This window comes from Myotis daubentonii, chromosome 8 (genome assembly GCF_963259705.1).
Source record: "Myotis daubentonii chromosome 8, mMyoDau2.1, whole genome shotgun sequence".
Taxonomy (NCBI): Eukaryota; Metazoa; Chordata; class Mammalia; order Chiroptera; family Vespertilionidae; genus Myotis; species Myotis daubentonii.
The window spans coordinates 42963241-42977669 of NC_081847.1; the positions used below are offsets into that span (position 1 = coordinate 42963241).

At 47.5% G+C, this 14429-nt stretch overlaps 1 protein-coding gene across 3 annotated transcripts in view; it reads right to left on the bottom strand.

Moving 5' to 3' along the window:
- ALPK2 (alpha kinase 2) overlaps positions 1–14429 on the bottom strand; it is a 114064-nt gene that overhangs the window by 3774 nt on the left and 95861 nt on the right. The window contains exon 13 of one of the 3 annotated variants that reach the window (XM_059706206.1): positions 5854–6188. The exons of 1 other annotated variant lie outside the window; for it this stretch is intronic. In XM_059706206.1, the coding sequence (XP_059562189.1) occupies positions 5972–6188 (217 nt within the window). In that variant the 3' untranslated portion in view covers positions 5854–5971. Of the gene's footprint in view, positions 1–5853; positions 6189–14429 lie in introns of those variants that run through there. One more of the 3 variants, XR_009454098.1, reaches the window with a different exon arrangement.

The window sequence follows — 14429 nt, forward strand, 5'->3', positions numbered from 1 at the left end:
GCGGCTGAGGGAGCCTGGGGAAGGGGCGGGACCCTGCATGGCATTCTCTGCAGCTCCTTGACCTTCAGCCAAGGTCAGGAGCCAGAGGGAGGGTAGGTTCGGGAGGGTCTCAGTGACTTGAGTAGAGACTGAAAGATAAGACGGAGAGAGCCAAGAAAAGAAGTTTCTGGAAAAATACACTATGAAAAGTAAAAACTGAGGGGATTATTCCAATAATTCAGAGAAAATGCCTTCTTTGCCTTTTAGAGGAGCGGGAGTGGTTTTCCTCCCCTGTCTCCAGCCGTCGCTGGGAGGAAGAGGGGGAAGATGATTCGTGGGTGCAGGACCACGTCTCATTTAAACCCTCAGGCCGGGCGGTGAGGGGGTTGTTTGATTTATTGGTTTCCTGTGACACAGACGTGAAAACAATAGCAAAGACCCTATCGACCTGCCAGATGTGGTCCTACATACAGACATAAATGCCGACAAAGCAGACGACCTCCTGGAAGCCCCAGCGGTACCAAGGGCCTCAGTGATCCAGGGCAAAGGAGCAGCGACTCCACTGCTGCCAGCGACGGCGGGATGTCCCCCCTCAGCCGGGTGCTGCCATTCCTGCTGCCCCCGGGCTGGCGTGGCCTGTGTGCAGGGTGGGCCCTGCCCCCCTGAGCTCTGGGGAAGCTGCCCGGAGAGGGAAGCTTCCAGATGCTGGAAGGGAAGGACCTAGCAAGGTGTCTGCCTTGCTCTCGCTTCTGCTTTCCACTGTGGGCCACTCCAGGCTTCCCAGGACTGGCTTCCGAGCCCTTGGCCTTGGTGTCTTTCTGGTCTCCCGGGGCCTCTCCTGCTTGCTGGCCCAGAGATGTCTTACGTGCGAAGGTGCCCTGCTCTCTGCTCCTCCATCCTGCCTCCTTCCCGGACAAGCACTGTACCCCCGGTTCTAGCTGCCCAGGCTTTCTCCAGGGCTAAGCCTCCGGCACAATCTGAAGCCACAAAAGCAAGCCCAGTCTCTGGCCACCAGCAAAGACCCCGCCTCAGCCATGCTCCCGCCTGCCCCTCCTTTCTCTTAGTTTAATACAACACCTCCCGCGCTTCCGGGCGCGTTTGCTTGGCCCCAAGGATGGTCTTCTGCCCGCTCTGACCCTCCAGTCTTGAGGTTCTCCCCATGGGGGCTGCCTTTCTTTCTTCTCTCTGCTGACCCGTCACCTCCTTTATGTCCTTCTCAAAATCCACTCCTTTCAGAAAGATGGGAGGTGAAAGAGAAACTGGAAGCTGGGAGGGCGACTGATCAAAGCTACAGCGAGCTAAAACCAAAATGAAGACAGGCTTGTCAGCAATTTGGGGTTCGTTTTCAGCAGGGAGGGCTCCTTGATGCTTGAAAGAGAGTTTTTAAGAGATGTGTGGCAAGATTATTAAAACTTTGATAGCATAGCCCCCTTAAGAGAGTGAGGGGAGTGGTGGTAATAGAGAAGCTATTTAGCAAGGGACCCATAAAACGGTGTGAAATGACTTTTGGAACCTGAATTCTGAAAAAAAAAATGTATTCTGTAAATCTATGGTATGACATGATTTTCTCTTTTTAATGTCAATAGGAGAAAATATAGTTCATCTATAGCTGTAGGTAATTTTCGATGATATTTTATCCTACTACTTTCCCTAGTGAATAGTAAAATGATTTATGAAACTCACTCCTCTGTTTTGAGATACAGATATTTATAGGTAAATAGCTTCTGCAAGCTAAAAAATATATAGAAGTTTAGTAGTTATAATAATAATTTATAGTTATTGAAAGCCACTCTAGGTCAGTTATTTTTTGTACATAATTTTCACCTTTCAAGACAGGTATCAATATACCCATTTATCAGATGAGAAGGTTGAGGTTCTGAGAGATGAAGTCACTCCCCAAGCTCACACAGCTGGTGAATGTTAGAATGAAGACAGGAGCCCCAGTTTGTTTGACCCAGAGACTAGATGCCTTCCTGCTCACCATGCTGACTTCCTGCTCAATACCAATAATCTCACACCTAGGTATTGAGGGACGCTAGAGACTTCAGTCATACCAAACTGACAGAAGTAAGGACGCCTTTCCTCTCTGTCAGGGTGGGTCAGAGAGTCATTCTGTGAACGAATGCTTATCACAAGGTCTTCTATGTGCAGGCATCTTCTAGGTATTGGATACAGCCGTGCATAAACCAAAAAATGCTGCCTTCAGGGAGTGATTATTCTGATGTGGAGGAGACAGACAAATTTAAAGAGTAAAGTGTATATTATATCACATGGTAATTAGAACCTGTAAATATTTGTTTGTCGCATCATAAAGTTGAAACCTGTGCTCATGTGACTACATAGGAAATTGGCATCATCTTGCCTTTCGACCTTTATGCCTGTTTTAGAACAAGCCAGCTCTCAGAGGGCCTCGGAGCTGTTGGAGCACCCTGTGCCGGAGGCACATGTGTCTCTTTGATTTTAAATTTAACTATTTAAGCCAAAGTGGCATCTGAAGATCAAAACGGGGGAGAAATGCCAGGCTGTTTGCCTCCGCACAGGTGGTCCAGCAGCACAGAACACACACACACAGGACACCAGCCAGAACCGGGTGTGACAAGCTCCTCCCCTCTGCAGCCAGTTAAACACCCCCCCCCCCAACAAAACTGTATATATACTTAGAAAATAGAACACTTCATAATTAGAAGTAATTGTTACTTCTTTGGACATTCTTTTGATTAAGAATCTATTGCCACCCTTGGCTACTAAGAGGCTTATCAGAAGCAGGACCGGGGAGGCGCTGGTACAATAAGGTCACGGGAAATGTTAGCATAAGCCAGCCATCCCCGCCTCCAGAACTAGATCTCGCCAGAGCTCAATGCCCACTGGCAATAAATCACCAGGCCGCTGCCATTCTCATTAGTGATAAAGCTGCTGTTGAAAATGCAGGCTCTTTTTAATGAGCCGTTCATTTATTGTTATCACCTGCCCATCATAGAGCTCCGCTGTTGAGCCCTTTAGGAAGTGGAGACGCACATGTACTAGCATATGACCACTCTGCAGGCATCAGGTAGAAAATCTCCAGCTGGACCCCCCCAGGCCATCCTCACTGGGAGCCTGGGTGGGGCAGGCATTGTGTTTATAGACTCCAGACACTGCAGACTCACCAGACCAGCAGGAAAAGCAATAGAAAGTGGACGTGAGCTCAAACAATGGCGATGAGTGTGGGCATTCCTGAGACCCCAGCAGACCACCTCTGTGGTAAGAGAACTCACCACACACTCATTGTTAATTTGCTGCAAGAAAAACAGCAATTCATCTCAGAATAGAAGGTCAAGGTTCAGGTGGCCGGACAGATGGCCACACAAGCCTACAAAGGCCGTCCCGGGGAGCCATCGCTGGGCCACATCCCACTGCCAGTGGCCCTCTGTGTCTGGTCCTCCAAATGTTTTTAAACAGATAAAATCAGATTACAACAAACAATAAGGGCATTTAGGAAAAAAATCTAAGCATCTGTGAAGGAGGGAGGGACAGCTCCATCCAAGAGAGGTGCCCATGAGCTAACCACAAATCACAAGACCAGAGTCGAACTCCTCCCCTTCAACTGTCTCTCAGGACAAATGAGAGTTAGATGGGGAGAGTCATAGGATGGCTTTGACTCTTCATTCTGTACCCTTCTATAATTTTCTAATTTCTAATCACTTGTGTCAATATTTTTTTTATAGCTGCAAATTATTACTAAGGAAAATACCGTGGTCTGTTGAGAGGGCTCTGGTCAAATATCCTATATAATAAAAGCCTAATATGTGAAGTGCCCGTGCTACTATGCTAAGTGGCCATTCAACCAATCAAAGCATAATATGCTAATGATATGCTAAGGCCGCTCAACTGCTCGCTATGATGCGTACTGACCACCAGGGGGCAGATGCTCAATGCAGGAGCTGTCCCCTGGTGGTTAGTGCGCTCCCACAGGTGGAGTGCTGCTCAGGCAGAAGCTGGGCTCACAACTGGTGAGTGCAGCAGTGGTGGTGAAAGCCTCTCCCATCTCCGTGGGGAGCAGGCCTAAGCCAGCAGTCAGACATCCCCCAAGGGCTCCTGGACTGCGAGAGGGCCCAGGCCAGGCTGAGGGAGCTCCCCCCCACCCCCGCCCCCAGTGCACAAATTTCATGCACTGGGCCTCTAGTATATGAATAAAATGCATATTATATATGTATGTGTATTTATAGGGTGGGGCAACAGTAGGCTTGCAGTTGTGAATACACAAAACACAGTTTATTCTTATGTTATTATTTATTAATTATTGTATTATTTTCCATTTGAACAACTACATATATATATACTAATTCTAATCAAAATGTGCCCTGCACCTTTTTGCTAGTGTGGAACCTTCTAGAATTCCACTGCTACATACATCTGTAGGACCTTTGGTATGGGGAAAGCAGGCTGCAGGCTGCCTCGTAGAAAAATGAGGATTTTCCAATTCATAGCCGGGGGAAATCACTTCAAAAGAAAGGCTGGCGGTGGCAGATTTCCTGAGCATGTGAGCTGTGACTAGTAAAGTGTTTCCTCCTTCGAATCTCCTTTCAAAACAAACAAACAAAAATCCCATGTGTGTTCTCACTTTATCAAAACGCCATGCCCGCTGAGAAAAGTGTTCCAGAGCAGAAGTCAGGCGTCCTCTGCGAAGGCCACGCCCGGGAAGGCTGGCTCTCTCACAGGGCGGGTGTCACAGATCAGAGTCCGGACATAGCTGGTTGCGTCCTCCAGCAGCCCCTCATCTGAAGCTAGGCCTGGCCACTCCCCGCAGCGTCCCCGGCCCCTCCTCCCCGCAGTCTCCAAGTGCGGTCCATGGCCAGCATGGGGCGTGCTGGAAACAGCATCTCAGGCCTCCGCCAGCCCTGCCAGGCCAGAACCTGCACTGTCCCAAGGTCACAGGTGACTCGCAGGCACTTCCAACCTGACAAGCATCGATCTCACTGCTCAGAGCGGCCTCGCCATTCTTCCCTATATGATCAGGGAGTCGTTGAAACCATCTTAAAAAACATACTCTGGGATTCCAACTATCCAACAGTCTGGCTTTAGGGGGAGGGATGAATAGGAGGAGCCTAGGGAATGATTTTAGGGCAGTGAAAACATTCTGTATGATACTGTTACAGGCAACATATGTCATTATATGTGTCAAAACTCAGAGAGCGTGCAGCACAGCGACCCCTAATGTAAACTATGGACTTTGATTCACCAAAAACCACAGATGCAAATGCTCTGTGCTCCAGTAAACTTCTTAGCAAATTACTGAGTTACTAATCCTAGGGGAATGTGGAATTGGGCGCTAATTCTATAGATCGAGTTTCTGCGCTCATATATGCATCTCACACTTTTCGTTTAAATATGAATTTAATGAAACAGAACAATATAACTGGATGTGTGAATAATGCTGGGAAATGGCCTCATGTTTCAAAAAGCCACCTCCAGCCAGAACAGCATATGCGACACGAGTGCGACAACTTGGCCTTATAAAGGCACACACGTTTTCTGTGTAAATAGCAGCTGGGAGTGTCTAGAAATCTCGAGGTCAGGAATGGGAGTGGGGAGGATTTGGGCTGTGGACAGACCCTGCTCAGCACCAAGTCCCGGACAATACATACATCGACATGAACTCGAGGTTGGTAAAAATGCTACAGGTACATACAAAGGTGGACCGTCCTTAATAGATTCAGTTTCTGTAAGTCTGGTCACAAACCCGGCTCCAAAATCATGTCAAAGAAGACAGCAGGTGCCGGCTTCAGAAGCAGCTGGGAACAAGGGTGGTCACGGCCCCTCTGCAGGCTCCGTGCTCTCTCCTGGGTGCTTCCAGGTCCCCCCGGCGCCCAGGCGCGGCTTTAGTCCCGACGCGATGCTAGGTCTTCTTGTCTGTCCCCCCGGCGCCCAGGCGCGGCTTTAGTCCGGACGCGATGCTAGGTCTTCTTGTCTGTCCCCCCCGGCGCCCAGGCGCGGCTTTAGTCCGGACGCGATGCTAGGTCTTCTTGTCTGCTGGGGCGCCGGGTGCCGTCTTCTTCGCCGTGGTGGAGTTCGACTGACTTTGGCCCTTCGCGGCGCTTGGCTTCTTCTGTTTCTGGTTGTTGTTCTGAAGCGATTTCAGCCCCAGCATTTTACAATACTTGTTACACTGGTGCAGCGCTTTGAACTGATCGATGAAGGCCATGGAACAATTGCCTTTAAATCCTTTGTACCTGTGAGTTTGGGTGGGAGGAAACATAATTTTTGAAAACTGACACTTCACCAGTTTTAAAAGAGTCTTTAAAGGAGAAACTAATGGTGCATGGAGATACATTTACTCCTACTTTAGGCAAGAATGGCCAAATGGTTGACACAAGTATTGTTGGAGAAAACAAGTCCCGTGGAATTAAGTAAAGGCAACGCGCCGTTGGTCGAGGCCTGTGATAAATGCGAGTTGTCTTCTTAAGCTCACGTGCGTGTCCGTGGGGCCCTCCTGACCCGCTCCACGCCAACATGGCTCTCCAGCCCCTTCCCTGCGTGCACTTCTCACCTTCCCTGCACACACTGTGCTCTCTCCCCGGCACTACTTCATGCCCCAAATGCCTGTCCAGGGAAGGTTTTCCAACAAAGGCCTAGGGAACAAACGCATGGATACCAGCCCCAGCCTCAGAGCTACCGCCCTTTGGCCCGGGGTCTCCAGCCACATTTCTCAACTTCTTTTTCTTGGTCTAATGTTGGACTCTCAACCTGGCATCGCATGCAATATTGGACTTCCCTCCCCTCCCTATCTCAGGTGTGTGTTTGTCAGTGTCTACAGAATTAAACGTCTTTTTCCTTTCTCAGTTGGGTCCCCATCTCTGCCTGGCTTCTGTTTTGACCTCTGTCCTCTCACACTCACACTCACCGCCATTGTCATGGCCTAGGAAGAAAACAGGGCAGCATCCTTTGTGTTTCTAGATCAAGTAACCTGGAGTTCCCTTACACCAAGCTCTGGTGTAACACTGAGCAGTGGGATATACACGTTCCTGCCTGTGGCCCACCTGTCACCCTCAGGATCGGAGGAGACCACAGGTGTGAAGTATCGTGATAACTCTTCAGCATGATCCCCACTGAGGACACTCGCCATTTGTTCTGTTGGATGGACATAACGGCTTGAATAGTGTTCCCTCCAAAAGGTATGTCATTCCCAGAACCTCAGAATGTGGTCTTATTTGGAAATAGAGTCACTGCAGGTGTAATTAAGATGAGGTCATACTAGAGAAGAGTGGGTCCTTAATCCCACTCTGCTGGTGGCTACGTAAGAGGAGGAGGAGAGAGAGATATGCGGGCAGAAGGCCTCCTGACAAAGGAGGCAGCGATTGGAGCGATGCGTCCACAAGCCAAGGACACCAGGAGTGGCAGCAACGTCCGGAAGCCGGGAAAAGGCTTGGAGCACAGTCTCCCTCACAACCTCCAGAAGGAGCCAGCCCTGCTCACACGTGGCCGACGCCTCGATTCTGGACTTCGGACCCCCAGAGCGGTCAAGTGATACATTTCCGTTGTTGTAAGCCCCCAGCTTGTGGGCATTTGTTAGGGCAGCCCTAAGAATCTAATGCAATGGAACAAGCAACCTTGCACTTGAGAACTTTTTCACACATTCCCATTTTTAAGAAACATTCACTCTGTTGGATTTGACTAACTGGATCTCTTTGTCCTTAACCTCAATTCAGCATAATTTTCTAGCCCCTCACTTGATGTTAATCTACACGTCCTCACTCTGGAGGTGGAACAATAAATCTATTCCACTGAGCATCACCCAGTGGAATCTTTTCTTAAATAGCTGTTCTGTTGGACGGGGGAGGGGCTCTTGTTAAAGGCGGGTTTGCATTGGGCAGGTCTGGGGCGGGGTCTGAGCTTCTGCCTGCTTAAGGGGGTCTGATGCCACTGGGAGCAGAAGGAAGCAGACCACAGTGTGAATGACCTCAGACCATCCCCATCTGAACTGGGAACATCTTTATACTGAAATTGGGGCAGAGGTATGCCTTTTCTTCTTGCAATGTGTGTTACACAACATCGTAAAATCGCACTGTAACGTTCACTTGGGGGGAGCTAGAAAGCAATTTCCACACTCCCCTCCCCCGCCCTCACTCGACACAGATTTCTTCAATACAGGCACGCCTGGCTTTACTGCGCTTCACAGGTGCTGCGTTTTTTGCAAATTAAGGCAAGACCTTCCACCAGCAGAAAGGTGGTGACTGGCTGGATGGCGGTGGTCTGGCTCCAGGCCCACAGCATCGCCGAGGTAAGCCTGGACTCCCCACGGGCTGAAACTGTGCGAGGCCGATTTCTTGCTTAAAAACCACCCCCTCTTTCTTTCCTCTCGTCTTGATAATGGATGAGCCTTTCAGACTCGGACAAAAATCGCCAGTTGACAGCATGGCTGGCTTCTCTCTTGGCTTATCACGTGCAATTCAGTTTCTAAACACACCTGGAGGGCATGGTGGGGGGAGCGGGGGAGACAGAGAAAACCTGCAGGAACTTCCAGCTCTGGTTGTGCTCCAGAAATCAAAGTTCTTGTCTGGCTTCATAAAGGGCTCATTTAAAGAAAACTAGGTGATGCCAGGAAAACCTAGAGCATTCCCACATTTGCATAACCCTTTGAGACGCAAGCCAGAAGCTATCGATCACCCACGTTTTCATTTGATATCCTTTCTAAAGAAATTTTTAATTTATAGGGAATGGCTACAAGGACATGGAATTGAAATAAACCCCTCGTGCAGTGTGCGTGTGTGTGCATGTGTGTGCACGCATGTGAGGTGTGTGTGAGATAAAGCCTGGGCTTGACTGAACTTGGAAGTTTATTTTAATCTTTCCTCCTCTGCATGGCTTGCAGGACTAGAGCTGGCCACATTGATGCCAGTAGAGCCTGCCTTCTCGAGGCCACTGTCCTCAGCATGCGTCTGCCTTGGTATTTGGTCTTTATCACCTTATGTTTGGCCCTCCGTGGGGAACAAGCCATTTGTGGGCCGTCAGGGTTCTCCGAATTTGGTTTCCACGCATCCTTCCGCCTCATCACCTCGTAGTCCTCTCTTCCAAAGGTAGACAGGCGCGATGCTGGCTGGGGCCACACTGCAGGGCGTCCTTTGTGGCTCTTCAGACCCGTCCTGTTTTCGTCCAGTGCCTACTGATGGGAAGAAGGGCACATCTCTTTGTTTTACTTCCATCAGCAGCATGAAATGGCCGTTTGGAGCCTAAAGAGTGCAAAAGTGTTGGCTCTGCTGCCCTCTGGTGGTCGAATCGCAGTCTCGCCATCTCTCCAGAAACAGCTGCTGGCTGGGGAGGGGCGTGTGCTGGCAGGACCCACTGTGACTGGTGCAGGTCGCTCCCTGCAGGAGTCGGTTTGCGCTGATTTGGGTTTGGCTCCGTTAAAATTCCAAATCCTCAGTGACAGAATTAGGCATTTTCCCTTCTCCCCTTCAGCGAGCTTTAAATGGCTGAGCAATTTCAAACCAGAAATCTGTTCAACAGTATCTTGTTGGGTCTGCCTAGAAAATGGATTCTTAGATGGCGAAACAATCCTATTTGTCAAACTTTGCAACTTGACGTGTTGTACTCAACATTGCCGAAAGATTATGGGTACTGAGGTACCGGCGATGCATATGCAGACATATTCATACTGCTGGCTCCCAGGAGAAATATGACATACTTCTGTTTAAGGGTCAAGCTACCAGGTAAAGGTGCATTAAAATGAATGTCATAACAGTTCCCTATTTTATTTTATGAGATGATAAGTAACTGTTTACCTTCAAAATAGTACACACCCTCTAACGTCAGAGAATAAGATGGGTGGCATTGATGGGGGTGTCAGCAGCCATGGGGATTGAGACACAGGGGATGTTTTCTTTAAATGACCCAATGGCTCTACTTCCTGCAAAAAGGTCCTGACTGCTGCTGGCCAAAAGAGGGCAGGCCCTACATTTAAGAGCATATTTTTATTTTTAAATAACTCAGAATATTTATTATTATTATTATTACTATTATTACTATTATTACTATTATCATTGAAGTAAGTCAGATTTGCCTCCTGATTGCTTCTCCCGCCCATGCCTCGTGATCTTCCTAATGCAGTTAAAAGACCTTATGTCCTGCCGCCTCCAGGGAGCACTCCTTCTCAGGACTGCACCCATCCCCCAGGCAACTCTCCCTTCTGGGGCGGGTGTGCAGAGCACGGGAGGGTGTTTGCTAAGAATTAAGAGAATGTGCTTCACCGATGCACATCATCTGTCTTCTCTCCTGCTCTCTCCCCCATCTCCATTGCGTCCCCCCAGACCTCTCTCTCTGTCTGCCTGTCTATAAGCTGCCTTTGAAGCTGAGCCTTCCCCAAGCCTCCGCGCTCGTTGTTTGAGCTCCACTTGGCAGCTGTGGCTTCCCCTGGAGAGTTTCTTCAATTGAATCTTGCCTTGGAACGTGGAGGATCGGCCCTCTTCCTCAGGCATCTGACCTCCTGCAGGACCTGCCTTCGGGCAGGCTGCCCCCTTCTCCGGCACCCCCTGCTCCTCACGTGGGAAGTAAGAAGGTTGGACGTGGTGGTTGGTTTCATCCCAGGGCAGAGGGCTTCCCAGGGGCTTCCAAGGAGATCTCCCAGCCACCCCTTTCACTACCATTGGAGGTTCCCCTTCTATCCGTGTTTTAAACTGGGCTTCTAAGGTATGTTTCTTTGGAGGGAAACTGTGACTTAAAAGGAAAAGTTAAAGGAAACAATAAACAATAAAGCTCTCAGACTCTTCAGAATGCCCTTCCCTCCCGCTCCTGCCCCTGCCCACACCTTGGGAGGGAAGGCGGTAACACTTTACAAACAGCGTTTTGCACTGGGCTCCAGCCATCAGTTCTTAATCTAATGGGTCTTGGGCAGCTGTCCCAGGCCGGACAAGTCACATTATAGCTGAGAACAAAACCAAGGGATTGGATTTCTTTTTAAATTAGGAGAAAAAGATGACCAGGGTTCCCAGAAGCTATTGAGATGCTTTTAAAAGATGTCTTAATCATGCTCTTCAGCTGTTTTTTTTTGTTTTTGTTTTTTTTGAAGCTTCTTGGGCAAGTTTCTGCTTTGTTTTGGTAGAGTTGTTCTAAATAATCGTATGAAGTTCAACTACTCTGGTGTCATTGGCGGGGAGGCATGGCGGGGGAGGGAAACCGATGCTGATCAAGTACGCACTGAGCGTCCGGGACAAGATGTGGATCATGGGGGGAATCCTCGAGGCAGCCCCCTGGGTCACGGTTCTGTAGATCAGTGGCTGCAAGACTGCAAGTCACGTGCCCACATCCATGCTGTTGCAAATGGTAAGAGTTCCTTCTTTTTTACAGTGGCATAGTATTCCTTTGTGTGGATGTACCACAGCTTTTAATCCACTCATCTGCTGATGGGCATTTAGGCTGTTTCCAAATCTTAATTATTATAAATTGTGCTGCTATGAACATAGGGGTGCATATGTCCTTTCTAATTGGCATTTCTGTTTTCTTGGGATGTATTTCGAGAAGTGGGATCACTGGGTCAAATGGCAGTTTCATTTTTAATTTTTTGAGGAAACTCCATACTGTTTTCTACAGTGGCTGCACCAGTCTGCATTCCCACCAGCAGTGCATGAGGGTTCCTTTTTCTCCTTGCCAGCACTTGTTTGTTGGTTTGTTTATGATAGTCATTCTGACAGGTGTGAGATGGTACCTCATTGTCGTTTTGATTTGTATCTTTTGGATGATTAGTGACTTTGAGCATGTTTTCATATGTTTCTTGGCCTTCTGTATGTCCTCTTTTGAAAAGTGTCCATTTAAGTGCTTTGCCCATTTTCTGATTGGGTTGTTTATCTTCCTTTTGTTAAGTTATATGAGTTCACTGTAAATTTTGGAGATTAAACCCTTATCGAAGATAACATTGGCAAATATGTTCTCCCATGCAGTGGGCTTTCTTGTTGTTTTGTTGATGGTTTCTTTTGCTGTGCAGAAGCTTTTTATTTTGATGTAGTCCCATTTGTTTATTTTCTCTTTAGTTTCCATTGTCCTAGGAGCTGTATCAGTAAAGATATTGCTACAACATGTCTGATATTTTGTTGCCTATGGATTCTTCTAAGATTTTCATGGTTTCCCATTTTACGTTTAAGTCCTTTATCCATTTTGAGTTTATTTTTGTGTATGGTGTAAGTTAGTGGTCTAGTTTCTTTTTTTGCATGCATTGGTCTAATTTTCCCAACACCATTTACTGAAGAGACTGTCTTGACTCCATTGTATGCTCTTGTCTCCTTTGTCAAATATTAATTGAGCATAATGTCTTGTGTTGATTTCTGGGTTCTCTGTTTTGTTCCATTGGTCTATATGTCTGTTCTTGTGCCAATACCAAGTAGTTTTGAGAACAGCGGCTTTGTAATACAGCTTGATATCTGATATTGTGATCCCTCCAACTTTGTTCTTCCTTCTCAGGATTGCTCCAGCTGTTTGGGGTCTTTTTTTTTCCATATGAATTTTTGGAGAGTTTGTTCTAGGTCTTTGAAATATGCCATTGGTATTTTAATGGGGATTGCATTGAATCTATAGATTGCTTTGGGTATATGGACATTTTAATGATGTTGATTCTACCGATCCATGAACACAATATATTCTTCCATTTGTTTATGAATTCCTCTATCTCTTTTTTCAGTGTCCTATAGTTTTCTGAGTACATGTCTTTTACTTCCTTAGTTGTTTATTCCTAGGTATCTAATTTTTTTGTTGTTGCAATGATAAATGGGATTTTTTTTTTAGTTTCTCTTTCTGTGAGTTCATTATCGGTATATAAAAAAAAAAGCCATAGATTTCTGGGTGTTAATTTTGTATCCTGCTACATTGCCGAATTCATTTATTAAGTCTAGTAGTTTTTTGATGGAGGCTTTAGGGTTTTCTATGTACAATATCATGTCATCTGCGAATAATGACAGTTTTATGTCTTCTTTTCCAATATGGATGCCTTTTATTTCTTCTTCTTGTCTGATTGCTATGGCTACCACTTCTAGTACTATGTCAAACGGAAGTGGTAAAAGTGGGCATTCCTGTCTTGTTCCTGTTCTTAGGGAAATGGTTTTAGTTTTTGCCCAGTGAGTATGATGTTGGCTGTTGGTTTGTCATATAAGGCTTTTATTATGTTGAGGTATCACCATTGCTGTTTTTATCTCTCTCCCTCTCCCTTCCGCTCTGAAATCAATAAAAATATATTTAAAAATAAAAATTAAAAAAAAATAAAACCAAATCAGACCCTCTGTGTGGTCAGTGAGAACCTATGGCTCAGACTTACTGATCTGGAGGTTAAAAGAAAGAGTGGTCCCCTGTCCACTTTCCCCCCAAATCCCTCTACTTTTCTTCATCCTTCATTAAGGTTGGAAATTAGTTTATCTGCGAAAGCATTGCTGATGCCCACGAGCTGAAATGCCAGGGAGCTCAAGCGGAGAGGTCGTTACCAGCTTGGGAGAGAAAGCTGTATTCACTATAGGGTGTTATTGTCTGTTTCTGATGCTTGGACGTCTGGAGCCTCACTGGCCCTGGAGAGACTGCCCCTCCCTGGGGCTGGCCAATTCCTAGAGAGAGTAAATGACTGGCCTTCTAGAATGCCTTTCATATGCAAACTAACCAATTGGAGCCCACCTCCTCCTCTATTGGGGTTTCACAGGCAGGGCCACTGTCTCCACAGGGCAGGTAGCAGACAACTAGGGACAGCCCCACACCCCAGAGCTCACTGAGAATGTGCAAACTAGACAACTGTAAGCCCGCGCCTCGACTCCTTGCCACAGAAACCACAATCAGAGGCCTTGCCCACATTTCCCCCTGACTCCTGCCCCTTGACTGAGGCTGGTGCTTCGCCTCTGTACCTCCTCCTCTTCCCCCCCCCCACCCCCCTCCCCCCGTGGCATGGCCTGCCCCCTTCTCTGGGGACCTATGAGTAATAGAGCTGTGAGTAATAACTGCCTTTTCAACGGCAATCATCTCCTGATCATACCTGAACAGTAATAACACTTACATTTTAAAACAGAAGCCATCCCTTCTGAAAGTCGTTTGCCCTCTACTTCCTCCTCCTTACAAAGGGTCTTAGTTCCTGGGAACATCAGCAGTGGCCCAGGCAACAGCAGCTCCAACCCAGAACTCTTTTTTCACTAAGAACCACAAAGAGTCTGCCTTCTTGGTCATGGTCAAGGCAGCGAGCAGGCACAGTTTGCCAGAGATACCCCAGAGAACGGTGGCAGTGCCATCTGGGCACACTCCATGCAAGCAAAAGAAACCAAAAACATCGACAGCAAGCCAGGCCACCAGTCACAGCCCTTCCAGAGCCATTTGCTCCTGTCACCATCACCAGGGGGCTGCCTGAAGGGCACTTGGGGGGAAATACATAAAAATATGCAAAACAAATACTGCCTGTGGTAGAATGCAGTATGTATGTATTTCTACTTATGCTTCGAATAGTGAAGATAGTAAATGTA